Consider the following 13,817-nt stretch of genomic DNA (forward strand, 5'->3'; position numbering starts at 1 on the left):
CTGGCAAATATTCAAAGGAAAACAGTTCACTCATACACAATTCACTCATACACTTATATTTGAACTATGTATTTCATTTACATAGTTCACACTGTTTTAATGTATCAGTGTTTGTGTGTGCATGCACTGTGTCAGTGCACCAGTGTGTGAGTGCACTTGTGTGTGTGTATACCAATATTTAAGTATGTGTGTATCAATATGAGTGGGCATTCTGGTCCAAAATTTCCTGTGAATATGGAAATGAAAGCAGTTTCCTTATGACTCAGCTGTAGACATGCTCCATGTTTAGGCATATTGTGGACAGCAGGCTGTCACCCTGACTGTATTCATAAAGAGTGCCTACTTCTCCTGCTCATTCTCCAGGGCGAAACTCAGTTTTTTGGGGGCTGTCTCCTGTGTGGGCCCAGAGGGGAGGTGTGGGGCCAGGCCCCCCGGTGCTCTGATCTCCACCCTGTCCCTGTGGGGTCTGGATGGGCCATTTGGACTGAGAGCCGCTGGGTCCATCGATTCTAGGTAGACAGGGCTGGTGCTTGGACCCGCTAAGAATGAAAATGAGAGCATTTGGAGAGCATGGACAGTTAATAGCTGGATGTGAAACTACTACAATTTTTGTTTTATTCCTGTGGATGACATTGTCTACCGAACAAACAATGTGCAATTATGGACAATATATTCATGGATTTATCAATTTGTCCAGGATGTTTAAACCATAATGCACAGCTCCTCTGCTTTACTCAGCAACTCAAGCACATGATGCCTATCCTGATGCTCAAGGCTTGCTGCTTGACAAGGTGCTTGAATACAGGCAGGGGTGAGAAATTAAAACAGAATGACCTCTGTCGAATAAAACACTAGCCTGGCTGTTCATTTTCAGTTTTCACTAATGGTTTGTTTAAAATGAATTTTAACTTCCAATCAGACATGCATGTGAAATGATGACTGCAATTTCAACAACTCATCATTTGTCGACACAGTGAGCCTGAACGCTAAAGCATGCTGGATGTTTGTTTCATCTCTGCCTGTTTGGTTCAGGTGTGAATTATGGTACCTGTTATAGACCTGGTGAGTCCTCTGTCTCTCTCACTATCCCAGCGCTCCTCACTGTCCCACTGTTAACAGGAACAAATATGCACACACATACGCAGGCATGCGCGCGCGCGCACACACACACACACACACACAGTACAGTATTAATGGAACTGTAAGAGGTTCAAGCCCTTTTGTCTGTCTGTGATCAGTAACTGTTTGCAGTTAGTGAGTAGTCTGTTTGTTAGTACTTGTCTGTCTGTGTCTGTGTACCTGTCTGTTGTAGCTGTACACAGGGTTTATGCTCCTCTCCCCCAGGCTCTGGTGTCTGCGCAGCCGAGTATTTCTGCTGCGATCTACGGTGAAGTCCTGGTGCAGAGTGTGCCTGCTGTAGGCTGGAATCTGCTACACACACACACATACACACACACTTTCAAGTTTCTATCCAACCCCCTCAATGAAGAATCGCTTTTTACCAGGTGGTCTGACTTAGAGGAAAAAGATGGAATTATGTTCGATTGCTTACCTTGCTGCTGAAGTTGCGTAGATTTCTGGAGAGGATACGCCTAATACTGTCCATTTCCTCTGGAAGTAAGGGTCTGCTTTGGACACGGCTGTCCTCACTGTGAGAGGAGGTAATTACTACTCTGTATTAGAACCTAGTGATGAATTGTAAATTTTAACACAAACTTTATTTTAATGCTCAACATGTGTCTATTATGTGGAGGGGGTAATTTACAGCATGTCAGTGTGTAAAGAGAAAATTGCTTAGCTGTAAGTATTACCATAGAAATGTAATTCCAGTATAATTGTTAATTCTTTTTTGATTGTCTTGCATTACTGCCATTTGATATGCCCTCTAAGCTGATATGAGGAGATTGTGATGGTTTAATATGAATGAATAGTTTTGAGGTGTATATTATTCTGAATTTTTCTATATTATGATTGATTTATCATTTATTATTATAGTATCATATGTATCACTTTTTTCTGCTTGCAAGAACATAAAAATGTCCACATTATAATCATTTCAAGAAAGAAAGAGCTCTGGTTTTTGAATTAGACACATATTCTTTGAAGAAAGCACAAGCACTCTTCAAAAATCACAACTAGTGAAAGTATTCCTCAGTCTGCCCCTTTGTCAGTGATCTTTAGTCATACTGTAGCTTAATGTGGGTGTTAAGCAATGATATATTCCAGTTAGACAGTGAAATGGCTTCACCTGCTGGAAGAAATTGAAAATTACACTCTGCCACACGTGTGTGTGTGTGTGTGTGTATGTGTATGTATGTGTGTGTGTGTGTGTGTGTGTGTGGGTGTGTGTGTGTGTGTGTGTGATTAAGTGTTCTCCAATACGGTGCTCACGTGGCCTGTGGTCGCTCTCTCCTCCCAGAATCCTCTTGCCCCATCTGCTCCCTGCGCTCCAGCTCCTGATAGAGGAGCACGATGCTGGATTTGGGCTGAGTGTCCTCACGAATCAGGAACTTCTTCAGGTATTTGTTGTTAAACTGCTCAAACCTCAGGTCACAGACACACACAAAACATTTATTCCCGTAAGTGTGAGACAGCATTAAACTGCACTGTGCGCTGTGCACCATCAGCTTGCTGGCAAGAAAGAATAATCCACTGCCAACCTTATTGTCAATGTACGTTGCTAGCAAACACAATATTCAAGATGATTAGCTAAGTAGTAAGCAAACATAAAGCTCAGTGAAATTTCATTTCAATGATTTCATGTTGTAAGCTAGAAAGCTAGCTATGGAGGCAGCAAACTAGAAAAATATAGTTTTAAAAAGTGTAAACAACCAAGTGACTCCCTTAGCTGGCTAGTCTGGCTGGCTGTCAACCATTTTTGTCCTGGCAAAATTGAAAAACAGAGACCAAACTAGTACGCTGGCCATCATTTCATCAAAGCCTTCCATGGGGGGGGGGGGATTGGGGTGCTGGTTTGGTATTCATTTTTTAATTTTGTGATGAATTAAAACTGCAAAAATTTTCTTCATGTTTATTTTTCATGTGCATTTCCTGCAGATCGTTTCTTTGAACATACTCATCTCAGATGGGATATCAGACTTGAGCACTGCCAAATCCCAGGCTTGCTGCAAGGATTTGTCAATTTTCAAAAATATAAAATGAACTACATCACACACTTGAATCATGATACTTGCAAAATATGTTTTAGTCATCGCACTTAAGGCACTAGTCATATGTCTGCATTTTGTGTTTACCCTGAGGCACTGCTGCTTGCAGCTATACATATTTTCCAATGTGGGTATGTAACAGACTCCATTACACATTAGAAAATTGTGACAAAAGCTTTCATGCAGTGGGTTTTTCAGTCATAGATTGCTTTTCTGTCATATATTTACCATATCGTACAAGTAAAACCTCAGAGACTCTTACTTGTCTTTCCAGTAGTGTTGGCCCCAATACCCAACAACGTCCTCGATTCCTGACAATAGATGGTCAAGGAGCTGTGGAACAGTACACGGATTACTGAGACAGTTTTAGCAACGTACAAAACGTATGACTCTGTTCAATGGAAAATCATTAAGACCAAATTTTTATACCATAGCTCTGCTGCTGTTTGTGCCTGTCTTACACTCAGAGCCCTACAGCTAAGAGTGGAGGGGGTTCTATTACTGCACAGATCCTCCCCATTTCACTCACCCGGCTGTGTATCTCCTCACTGACTGTAGGGGGCGCCCTCTTCCTCCGCTTGACCTCCAGCAGCTCCACCAGTGGTTTGATGGTCATACCCTAAAGGTGACAGGTACAGCCCAGTATCCATATATAACTGCTCCTCAGGCTATACCTTTTGTTCTCTCTGCTGGTCAAGGCTACAGCGTTACATTAAGCATTTTTAAGGAGTTGAGGAGTTAAGGACTTTCGATGATAGAGATTTAAATTTAGCAATGGCATAACAAAAATTTAATGGAAGTTCTATAAATTGGGTTCAACATAATTTTACTGCAGAGACTTATTTATCCATTTCCATGCCCAACTATTCAGGCCCAACAAAGTGGCATTACTACAGGATGCAAGAACACCCATGAGCACAAGGACAATGCAACATATCAAGGATTAAACCCTTGTATTAATAGCCCATAATACATATGGGCTATTGTACCTGCACAAAGACTGTGAACAGGATGACCACAATAGTGGTGGTGATGAAAAGTCTTTTCTTGGGGAAATCATCGATTAGGAAGACCAGAGAGAAGCAGATTGCCCCTCTCAGGCCACCGTAGGCAATGATGAACTGGTCCCGGAAGGTGACTGCATTTCGCCGCAGTTTGTTCACGACTGCTGTCAGTAAGAGCACACCTGAGACCAGAGGCATACAACAGAGGGGGCCATTGAGTCAGCGCAAGCATGTGTGTGTGTGTGTGTGTGTGTGTATGAATGCATACATGCTCAAACCATCAACTCTCACCATCTCAACTGTACTCAAACAATGTGGCAATGTGTTCATAGCTGTTATTGCCTGGTCCAAAAGGTAAGACATATCAAGTCAACAAGGCATGCATTTGTATATCAGCCTGGGTTTCTATGAATATATGACAGCCAAAGCATGTGATTCCCCCTAGGAGGGAAGGGTCAAGCCCCAGGGGTATAGAGGTTGCAACTGTCATATTGAGGCTGTTGTCTCAACTGAAATTTTGTGCACATTGCTGCCAATACTATCTTTGTTTCAATAATGAAAATTGTCATCTGGAGATAAACATAAATTATGCTCTGAGCATGACTGCATGATGTGTGGTCCCAGCACATAACCCTCACCCTCATTATGTGAGGCTTGGGGTGCCTGCCATGCAGCAGCCTACCTACCCAGGGCCCTCCAAAAAAGACAGAGGAAGAGGGTGGAGGAGACGAAGGGCCAGCTCCACATGTGGACATCCTGGATGGTGGACACGCCCAGGAAGATGAAGATCAGCGTTTCACTGACGCTGCTCCACATCTTCAGGAAGTACTTGATGGTGGTATTGGACTTCTGGGATACATTGGCCTCCACATACTGCTTCATGGTGACAGCACAGGTCACAATCCTAGGGCCAGAAGAAGGCAGAGTATATCAGCATGTTTTAGTGACGGTAGCAATCCTGCCCCCTTTTTTGGACATTTATCTTTCTTTCTCTGTTGATTATTTTACAGTTTTTTTGTCATTTCCAAATACTATATCATATCACATGATGGTCAAATACTGCTCTGTTTTAGAAATGCAAATGAAACATTTAGAAACAGAGATGAAGACATCTTTCACCAAATACAAAATTAATTAAATTAAATTAATTGAATTCATTGAATAACTCATTTGTAGTTTACTTGCATTTTTGTACCAGTGCCATTTTTGATCATTGTTAAGCAGTTTGCTAATATTCCAGGAGATACAGTAGGTGCACATGCAGTGTGCTGCACTGCAAAAAAAAAAAAAAAAATGAAAGCATGAAAGCTTACATATCATGTTGTGACTCTATGAACAAGCTTTAGACTGATGTATAATAAGGGGTATCATCTGAATAGCAGTAATGCCTAAAATATGTTGCCTTTGACAGGCATATAGGAGAGTATGGAATGTCTGTTTAATAATTACTACTATAAGGGGAAGACACTCTGCGTCAGCTACCCCTGTTGCTCTTATTGCCTTTGCTCCTGACACTAAGTTTTAAATAAATCAATTCAATATATCTTTCCATCTCTTTCCTCATGGCCTTAAAATGGCTTTGGAAAACCAAGTCAGCTTTGTTTTGGTTATGCAAACACACCATATCTAATGAAAACGCAAAATTGGTGTGGTTATGCAAACACACCATATCTAATGAAAACGCAAAAACAGCGCTGATTACTTCAAGAGCAAACATCTACCTTGAAATCTGGCGAGAACCAGAGATAAGGGGGCAGAAACTTTTCACATGTGGTCATGTGGTCACATCATCAGGGGGTGTCTAGTTCTTGTTCAATCATCACCTAAACTGGACGCAGAATGGTTTCATAATCTAACTACCATTCTGTGGTGCAGCATCACAGCATATTTGAGCGTGTGAGTCAATATCTTGGAATTTTGTCATTTACGAGTTACTACACATTACAATATGTTTGTGAATGTGGTTTTTTTTTTATTTATTGTTTTTAATTGTTGCTGGTTTGTAATCCATGACTGCTGGAAAACAGAAGGTAAAAAGCTAAAGCCAAAACTAGAGGTTTTGGGAAAAATGTAAAGCTTCTTTTAAATTTCAATAGCCATCTATTTCTTCAAAGTCCAGTTTCTTCACTCATTTGAAGGATGGGTGTTTTATTCTCAGGTCTTTTCTGCACTTACTAGCTTGCAAGCTACACGGAATATGGCAACACACCAGAAAAGGGAGCTACATATTTTCTCAAGTGACAAACCAAACAATGCAGCTTCCTGCCATTTTCAAATCTGTTAAGTTGGACCATTTTTCTCACTATCCAGCAGTTGTACTGGTTTCTAATTATTAGTTTACCACCATGAGAGAGGCAAAGTGGAAAAGAAACAGACATCTGACTTCCATTCAGAGCTAACTGCACCTCAAGGTAATGCAAGTCAGAGCATGTTAAATTTTAGGCCATCGTCCAATAGATCAACTTTAGCTAATCTAAAGGACCCCCCCCCCCCCTCCCCAACAACCATCCCCATGAAGACTCACGCCATGATTCCAGACAGGTGCAGCATCTCGGAGGTGAGGTATGACAAGTAGCTGTAGAGAAAGACGAAGAGGGGCGCGATCACCTGGGCCCGGGCCGTGAACCGGGTGGTGAGGGCGGCCACCAGGCCGAAAAACAGCCCCACGCACAGCCCCCCCAGCCCCACCACCACAAACTGGCACCCGCCCGCCAGCACGTCCACTCCTGACACAGAGGGCATCCGCAGAAATGACTCAAACAACTTATACAAGACCTGCAGAGGAAAGAGACACAGAAAGCCAATATGAGACAGATAGACTGCAAGCTGTTCATTTCCTCTTCAGGCCTTGGTCTTTTCAATATTTCATTTTGGTTTCAGTTAGGGCTCTGCTTCTGTATTTTGAGTGAGGTTTTTAACATGTAAAAAGGTTGAGAGGAAGCCATGGTGGGAAATTTAAGCTTTGCAAGCTGACTGTGAGAAGCCAATACATAAAAATGGGTATATGTAAAAACTGTCATTGCAAAGCAATTACACTGGGCCACTGTTAAAAACAGCACGGAGCCACACCCAGCGCTCCCTGTGCTGGTTCTCACCACGGTGACAGCGTCGTTCAGCAGCGACTCCCCGAACACCAGGATGTGCAGCTGCTCGTTGACGTGGATCTCCTCGAAGACGGAGAGGACGGCGACGGGGTCAACGGCGGCGATGAGGCTGCCAAACAGCAGGCAGTGCAGCAGGGACACCTCGTCCAGCCCCCAGGACCCCAGGTGGCACACGCCGTACAGCGACACGCCGATGCCCAGCACGTTCCACACCGTGCCCAGCACCGCGTACCACAGGATGGTGCCCAGGTTCTCGAAGAAGAGCCGCCCGGGCAGGAAGTAGCCCGCGTCCAACACGATGGGGGGCAGCAGGTACAGGAAGAAGGCATCGGCGCTCAGGACTGGGGGGGCGGCATGGCGGACCCCATAGATCACCCCACCCACCAGGAGGCCCACCATGATAAGCAAACAGCTCTCTGGTACCACGGCAGGGATCCGACCAGACCAGTGGAACCCTGGGAGAGAGATGTTTGAGGTTACAGGTTGGTGACGCTCACCTCATACCTATACAGCAATCACAGACCCTTTTCAGTGCTTTCTAAAGAAGTAGCCACAATTACCATGAGGTGTGACTGCTTACAAATAATTAATTTCTGTAGCGTCTAATTTAATTTAAACATACAAAGTTCTGATTGCATATGGCAGCACAGGAAGCATTTTCTTTCTTCCTTACCTTCTTCTTCTGCTGCTGTTGCTTTTCCATCTTTCGTTTTTTGACCATCACATCACCACAAATATTCCTGTACTCCTAATAACACTTCTCACCATTAGAAATATATCTTATTAACCTAGTAATAGCATCTGTTCAGTGCAGTCAACTGCCAAATCAAAGACAATCATTTGACTTCAAATATTTCCAAGTTAAGTATGTGTATCTATGTGTGCTACTTGCTTGTGTACCAGCAAGTTATACACAATGATTTATCTAATGACACCTGATCAAAAAATTAGCTGGACAACTACCAAACTGGCTAACTGACTATAATATGATATAGCTGAGATATGAACTACATAGCTCATGTTGACTCATTACATAAACAGACTATTATCTTAAGTGTTCTAGTTCTGGCTTCCCTTTCAAAGGCTACTTTTCATTCCGCACAATGCTTAAAATCCCCTAGAAGTCTGCAATCATGGGGAATCAGGTGCTTTCCTTGGATTTTTAATCAAGTTTGTGTTTGCAAGATCTTGCTTGTAATACCATCTTCCATTTCGGTGCATTGCAGCAGCAAGACATTGTGTTGTACTGCTACACTCACTCCACGAAAGCTGCCATTTTCTTAGCTAGTTATTTGTTAGAAAAGTAGCAGATTCGCCTTGACTTTAACGAAACAGCCAATAGCATACTTTCTTCTTCAGAACAAGAAAAGCAACAAGCACCCACAGGGAGAAGCCATTTCCAGCAGGCCTGCACTGCTTGGTACTAGAGCATGGCAGTACCCTCAACCTCTGTTTGTGGATAGCCCATACCTTTTTTGTTGTGAGCAATAAAGTTTGGAGATATGAGAGCGAAGTGAATGATTACTACCCGAAATCTGCTCACAATCCGTAAAATGTAACAGCAGCAAATTCTACAGTGAGACAAAATACTCTCATTGACATTCTTGTTTAACTAAAGCTGTTTAGGTAAAAGTAACATAAGCAAGCAGAAATATGCCCCATCTAGAGGGTACTGCAACAGCAAATGTATGGCACTCATGGGAAAGATGTCTTGTATAGTATAGCATGTATAGTTTGCACGGCACCTGGGTGTTTTTGTACATTTTGTAGATTTACAGTATAAAAGCAAACAGCAATCATTAAAAAGCAAGAAGCAAGTAGCATATGTATCCCAGGAAAGGAGCAGCAAGAATAGGACCTCACCATGCCACACAACACTTTTGATGCTCCTTTATCAAACCCAGCTATAAGTGCCAGCAATATTGCATCAGCAAAAGATGCTATGTTTTTAATGGCAGCCAGTATAAGACTTCACACAGTAACCGAAACATTGCTTACATCGTAGCGTGTTGATAGCATGACGATATTTTCATATTATTCAATGGGAATGAGGAGGGGCTTACCCAGTTTAGCCAGGGAGGCCAGCATGATCCATAGCCCGATCTCAAACGGGGCCTGCACATGGTGGTAGTCCACGCTGAAGACTCTCAGGCCTGTGGGAGCGGGATGCGCCTCTGGGGGTGAGGAGGCCAAGCGGTGGTCGCTGTGGTTCCCGTGGAGCGGCGAGCTGTCCTGGGAGGGGGCGAGAGCCGAGGAGACAGCAAAGAGGAGGCAGACCAGGAAGAGGGGCGTCCGGAGTGGGCACATGGTGCTCCAGGGCTGGGAGAAGAGGGGAGAGAGGGGGGTGGGCCGTGCTTGCCCTGGCGTCCCACACCCCACCCAGCCCCGCCAGCCACACGGCCCACAGCTAATGAACGCACTCAGATGCTAATGCGCACAGGAATCCCTGAGCTAGCAGTGGAGCCGACCAGCACTAATGGGCTCTTAAAGACCAGCGGCTCCATTCACATAACAGCATATAAAAACATTGGCTCCACTCACAGTGTGAGGGGACTTATGGCTTGTATATTTTGCCATGAATCAGAGAGCTAAGTAAACCCATGTGAAAAGAATACACATATTATGTTTCTCACTGGCTATACATTACTGGGTACTTCTGTGTTTTTGGTGATTCTGTTTGCACGGGCTATGATCAAGTTCCCTATAAAGGTAGTTACATGTAGTAGGTTGCTGTTCCACCTATCACTGTGTAAGATCATGTGGCATGCCTATACAAATAAAAAAATCACAGAAAGGAAGATATGATCTCTGACCACTAGAGATGAGGAGCTGCACCCTGCAGTATGGAATAATGCCCTGAATGTATTACAGCTTCTGGATCTATGCGCCCCATTTGCCTTTTTCAGCAGTCTGTGGCAATGAACTTACAGGAGGGAAGAATGTAGTCACTGCTGTTTCTGCTTAAGTGTGTAAATGGACAGGGTGTATCCTCACAGGTTGCATCATGAGGTCTGCTTTCCAAATAGAGCAATTTTGTTGGCTTATCCATTAGTCATTTTGCTACATACCCGTTTTAATGAAACAGAGGTCAGTGAACAGCGTCGTGGGAGGAGCACTCAAAAGCCATATTTGAGATCATATTTGATGATGCATCCCGTGTAGGCACATCCATGTTTTTTGTGAGGTGTGTATTTTTAAATGTAAAATTTTCATTCAGCAAGCATTTTTCTGACATGTAATGAAAATGATAAAACATTGGAGCTCTTGAGAAAGCATTGGCTGTGCAGCAACAGATGGTGTGGGTTCATGCAGTACCAATATCTGACAGCAGGTGGAAGGCATTTACAAATGTGCTATATTCCCTTTATTTTGTTTATTGCCAGTCATTTTATTAATTTGCTTCACATTCATGGAATTCCTGTGTACTCACAGTACATTTCATTTATGGCAGATGGGCGTTGAAAGCTTCTGCAAGAGGCAATTTACCAAAAAGAACATCTTACAGGCAGTAACAGAAGAAAGGGAGTAAAAGTCATGCATATTTTTGTACTGAAGGCTTAGTTTACAGAGCACACAATGGACATAACAATTATTCACATGAAGAGTCACATGAATGAATCAAGCAGTTGGCTCACATAATGCCGTTTCAGCAAAACCTTGGATCAAGTAACAGCCCATTTTGAAGTAAAAGGAACTCATGCTGCCTGAGCACACTAATAAGTGGCTAATGGCAGTGCAGCTGGTTTCCGTCCTTCCTCTTCTTATTTTGGCTCACCATTTCCACCCTGCCTCTCTCAGTTCTCAGAGTGTACGTGACTTTGATGCTAAAACCAGGCTCTTCCACACCGAAAGCAAAACCCCACACCACCATGTGGTGAGAGGTGAAGAGGTTAGTCACATAAAGGAACTATGACATGTGTTCCCCCTGCCTTGGTTGTATTCCTCTGCAACTTTTGATGTGTTGAGACCATAGCATTACAGGTCAATCAGCACTATTTAGAAGATGAAGCCATTATGAAATGCTTCAAACACCCTCCATGAAAGCTGCATTGCTATAAAATAAGAAGTGACACCTGATATTTTCTTGCATACACCCAGCACTGCGACAACATTATCACCCCTAGATTCACACACAATTAATTTTTTAGAAGGACTGCATCTATCCAGATGATGTATGTTTTGAAGAAGGAGGGAGAAGATTGCATTGTCTTGCATATGTCACAGTACTCTTATAACAGCTGCCAAAGTGTAGTGGGTGGTACCCTTTGGGCTCAGGTGGTCCATTCACCTCTAGTTCATGACATAACCTGTCTTAATGCACACCTTCATCATTATTCCGGTAGGAACAGGAGCTGTATGTTCAAAGGGCGTCCAGTCTACATGAAGGCAGTCCATGGCATAATCCAGGGCAGGTCAGAATGAATGGGCCAGTCCCTACAGGGGCTGGTAGTGCGAGGGAGCTTTTTTTCTCTGGTCCACATTGGAGATACGCAAGATGGGGGAGCTAAAGTTGGAGCTGGCTGTGCAGGTACGCTGGGAGCTCAGGTAGTTCACGACTACGCTGCGGGCGACGCTGGAGTCCAGCCCCTGCTCCAGGGTCAGCTGTTGGCTAAGCTGATCGATCATTGGTGGCACAAAGCTCGGCGGCAGGGTGGGGCTGGTGGGGGAGCCACCGCGGACCAAACTGTCCTGCAGGTACTGCCTGTACACTTCCAGCAGCTTACTCTCAAGGTAGCCATTCAGCATGGAGTTGGACAGCGGCTCCCTCTTGTCCAGCATGATGCTACTGTCCATCACCAGGTAGCCCTCATCGTGGGGGAGCTCAGGCTCTACTTGTGAAACGGGGGGTTCAGGTCCAGACTGCAGGGGCACCAGCTCCTCCAGGTCCCTTGACTGTAGTAGCGGGCCTTCGCAGGTCTCATACTCCAGTCTAGGGCTCTCTGAATCCTTGTCACCCACGTGATCCCCTCTCAGCTGCAGGTCAGGGTAGTCTTTACAGAAACTGGTGCAGCACCAGGAGCGGTACAGTTCCAGGCCCAAGTATTGGTTGGCCTCGCTGTTGGGTATGGAGAGGGCGGGGCTGAGCTGAAGTGAAACTCTTGGTCCAGGCTCCTCTAGCCCTTCCTCAAGGCCTGGCAACTCCTCCTTTCCTGTTAACCAGAAAAAAAGCACAATTTGTAATCCATTTTGGAACCAAGAAGGGCAGAGTGAAAAATGTCTGATGTAAAGTGTTATATTACATTACAGTAAGTCCCTCCTCCAGTTTTCGACCTATAACTCACCTTGAATTAGCTTTAGGGCTGTTTTGTCCGTGCTGGTGTCCCTGAGGGGGTCCCTACATGGTTGACTCCTGCCTCTGGGCCTGGTTGGAGTCTTGTCATTAGCGTCTTCCCTGTATGTGAACACGCTGATGAAGCCCTCACCCAGCATGTGTGCACCAGCAGATTACTGTAGAGGAAAATCATACACTGGAGTCAGTACACATATAAATATTTTAGAACACTGGAAAATGCCTTCTTCTCCATTTAAGAGAGGAGGCAGTCTGTACTAGATGAAACAGTGAAGTTAGTCTGTACAAAAACCATGTGTCTATTGGATCCAGCACTAAAGTCAGTCTATATTGGTTCAAACACTGGAATTAGTCTGTATCAGATCAAAGCTGGAGTACGTCTACGTGGGAAGTCACAACAAAAGTTTAAACCTTCCGAAAATATATACTGTATGGGTATATATCCTGCTGCTCTATCCTCAAACAGTACCAATGCACCATCTTCTCAATGCTAACTTACTAGGGTCAAACTGGAGTCAATGAAAGTCTCAGACAGCATTTGAGGTTAGATTTCCTGAACATACAGAGATGTGTGTTCCTGAACATACAGAGATGTGTGTTCCAAGCAATACAATACAATTAATCTAACGAAACGACTCACCAGAACAGCCAAGAGTGGACAGTGATGAGCAATATAAATGGTGTTCCACTCTCTTTAAGTTTGCTCCTGGATGTGGAGTCTATGGTAAAATCTTCAGCTGTCCTAACTGCAATCTGCGGCACTGAATACTTATACTACCACCCTCTATGTTCACAGCCCTGCCTCTTTTGTCACTCAGAAACAGGAACTGACAACTAGTGACTAACACTGACATGTCTAAAATGACCAGCTGTGATCTCTAAACAGCAGCCTTGTGGCTTCTCACAGCACCAGCAAAACAGGGAGGAACATTCTTGAAAATGAGGCGGTGTTTTCCATGACGGCGACAATCTTGAGTGTGGCCATAAGGTTTAGTGGTAAGTGGGAAGTGTGAAAGACAGTTTGCTCTAACAGCCTCATGCCAGAAAAAAAGAAACTGTAGCTTTGTATTTTTACTAAAGGCAATTATTTATTTATTTTTTTATGCCCAGTGGGTTTGCCTTATCCAATCTTGAAAAATATCACTTGATGCAATAGTTCAATTACAGTCTTGTGGCAACCCCACATTTCCCCTTTGTCTGACCTGTCCTCATTCATCTCTCATTCTGTATTTTCTGTCTCTGTTCAGAATCC

The 13,817-nt window shown here is 43.9% G+C and overlaps 2 protein-coding genes across 2 annotated transcripts; both read right to left on the reverse strand.

Annotated features, from left to right (window-relative positions):
* Positions 1-339: 339 nt before the first annotated feature.
* LOC118791229 (sodium/hydrogen exchanger 2-like) lies at positions 340-9,582 on the reverse strand. The gene is made up of 12 exons (XM_036548526.1): positions 9,339-9,582; positions 7,267-7,730; positions 6,696-6,946; positions 4,858-5,075; positions 4,157-4,353; positions 3,697-3,786; positions 3,430-3,500; positions 2,392-2,544; positions 1,553-1,649; positions 1,300-1,431; positions 1,049-1,109; positions 340-539 (listed from the first exon to the last, which is right to left on the reverse strand). Exons 1-12 carry the CDS (start codon positions 9,580-9,582, stop codon positions 340-342), a joined length of 2,178 nt encoding a protein of 725 aa, XP_036404419.1.
* A 1,947-nt stretch (positions 9,583-11,529) lies between these two features.
* Positions 11,530-13,264, reverse strand: si:dkey-237j10.2 (uncharacterized protein LOC568721 homolog). Its single transcript, XM_036547987.1, has 3 exons — positions 13,206-13,264; positions 12,558-12,723; positions 11,530-12,425 (listed from the first exon to the last, which is right to left on the reverse strand). Exons 2-3 carry the CDS (start codon positions 12,703-12,705, stop codon positions 11,710-11,712), a joined length of 864 nt encoding a protein of 287 aa, XP_036403880.1. The 5' UTR covers positions 12,706-12,723; positions 13,206-13,264; the 3' UTR covers positions 11,530-11,709.
* Between the last annotated feature and the right edge of the window lie 553 nt (positions 13,265-13,817).

Source organism: Megalops cyprinoides, chromosome 16 (genome assembly GCF_013368585.1).
Source record: "Megalops cyprinoides isolate fMegCyp1 chromosome 16, fMegCyp1.pri, whole genome shotgun sequence".
Taxonomy (NCBI): Eukaryota; Metazoa; Chordata; class Actinopteri; order Elopiformes; family Megalopidae; genus Megalops; species Megalops cyprinoides.

Bases quoted from the DNA above. Each gene is read 5' to 3' on its own strand.
- LOC118791229 (XM_036548526.1), bottom strand. From the start codon at position 9,582: ATGTGCCCACTCCGGACGCCCCTCTTCCTGGTCTGCCTCCTCTTTGCT. The intron at 7,731-9,338 runs GTAAGCCCCTCC...TCTCTCTCCCAG, and splicing joins GGCCTCCCTGGCTAAACTGG to GGTTCCACTGGTCTGGTCGG. The intron at 1,110-1,299 runs GTACACAGACAC...TCCTGTTAACAG, and splicing joins TGTACAGCTACAACAGACAG to TGGGACAGTGAGGAGCGCTG.
- si:dkey-237j10.2 (XM_036547987.1), bottom strand. From the start codon at position 12,705: ATGCTGGGTGAGGGCTTCATCAGCGTGTTCACATACAGGGAAGACGCT. The intron at 12,426-12,557 runs GTGAGTTATAGG...TCTGGTTAACAG, and splicing joins AGCCCTAAAGCTAATTCAAG to GAAAGGAGGAGTTGCCAGGC.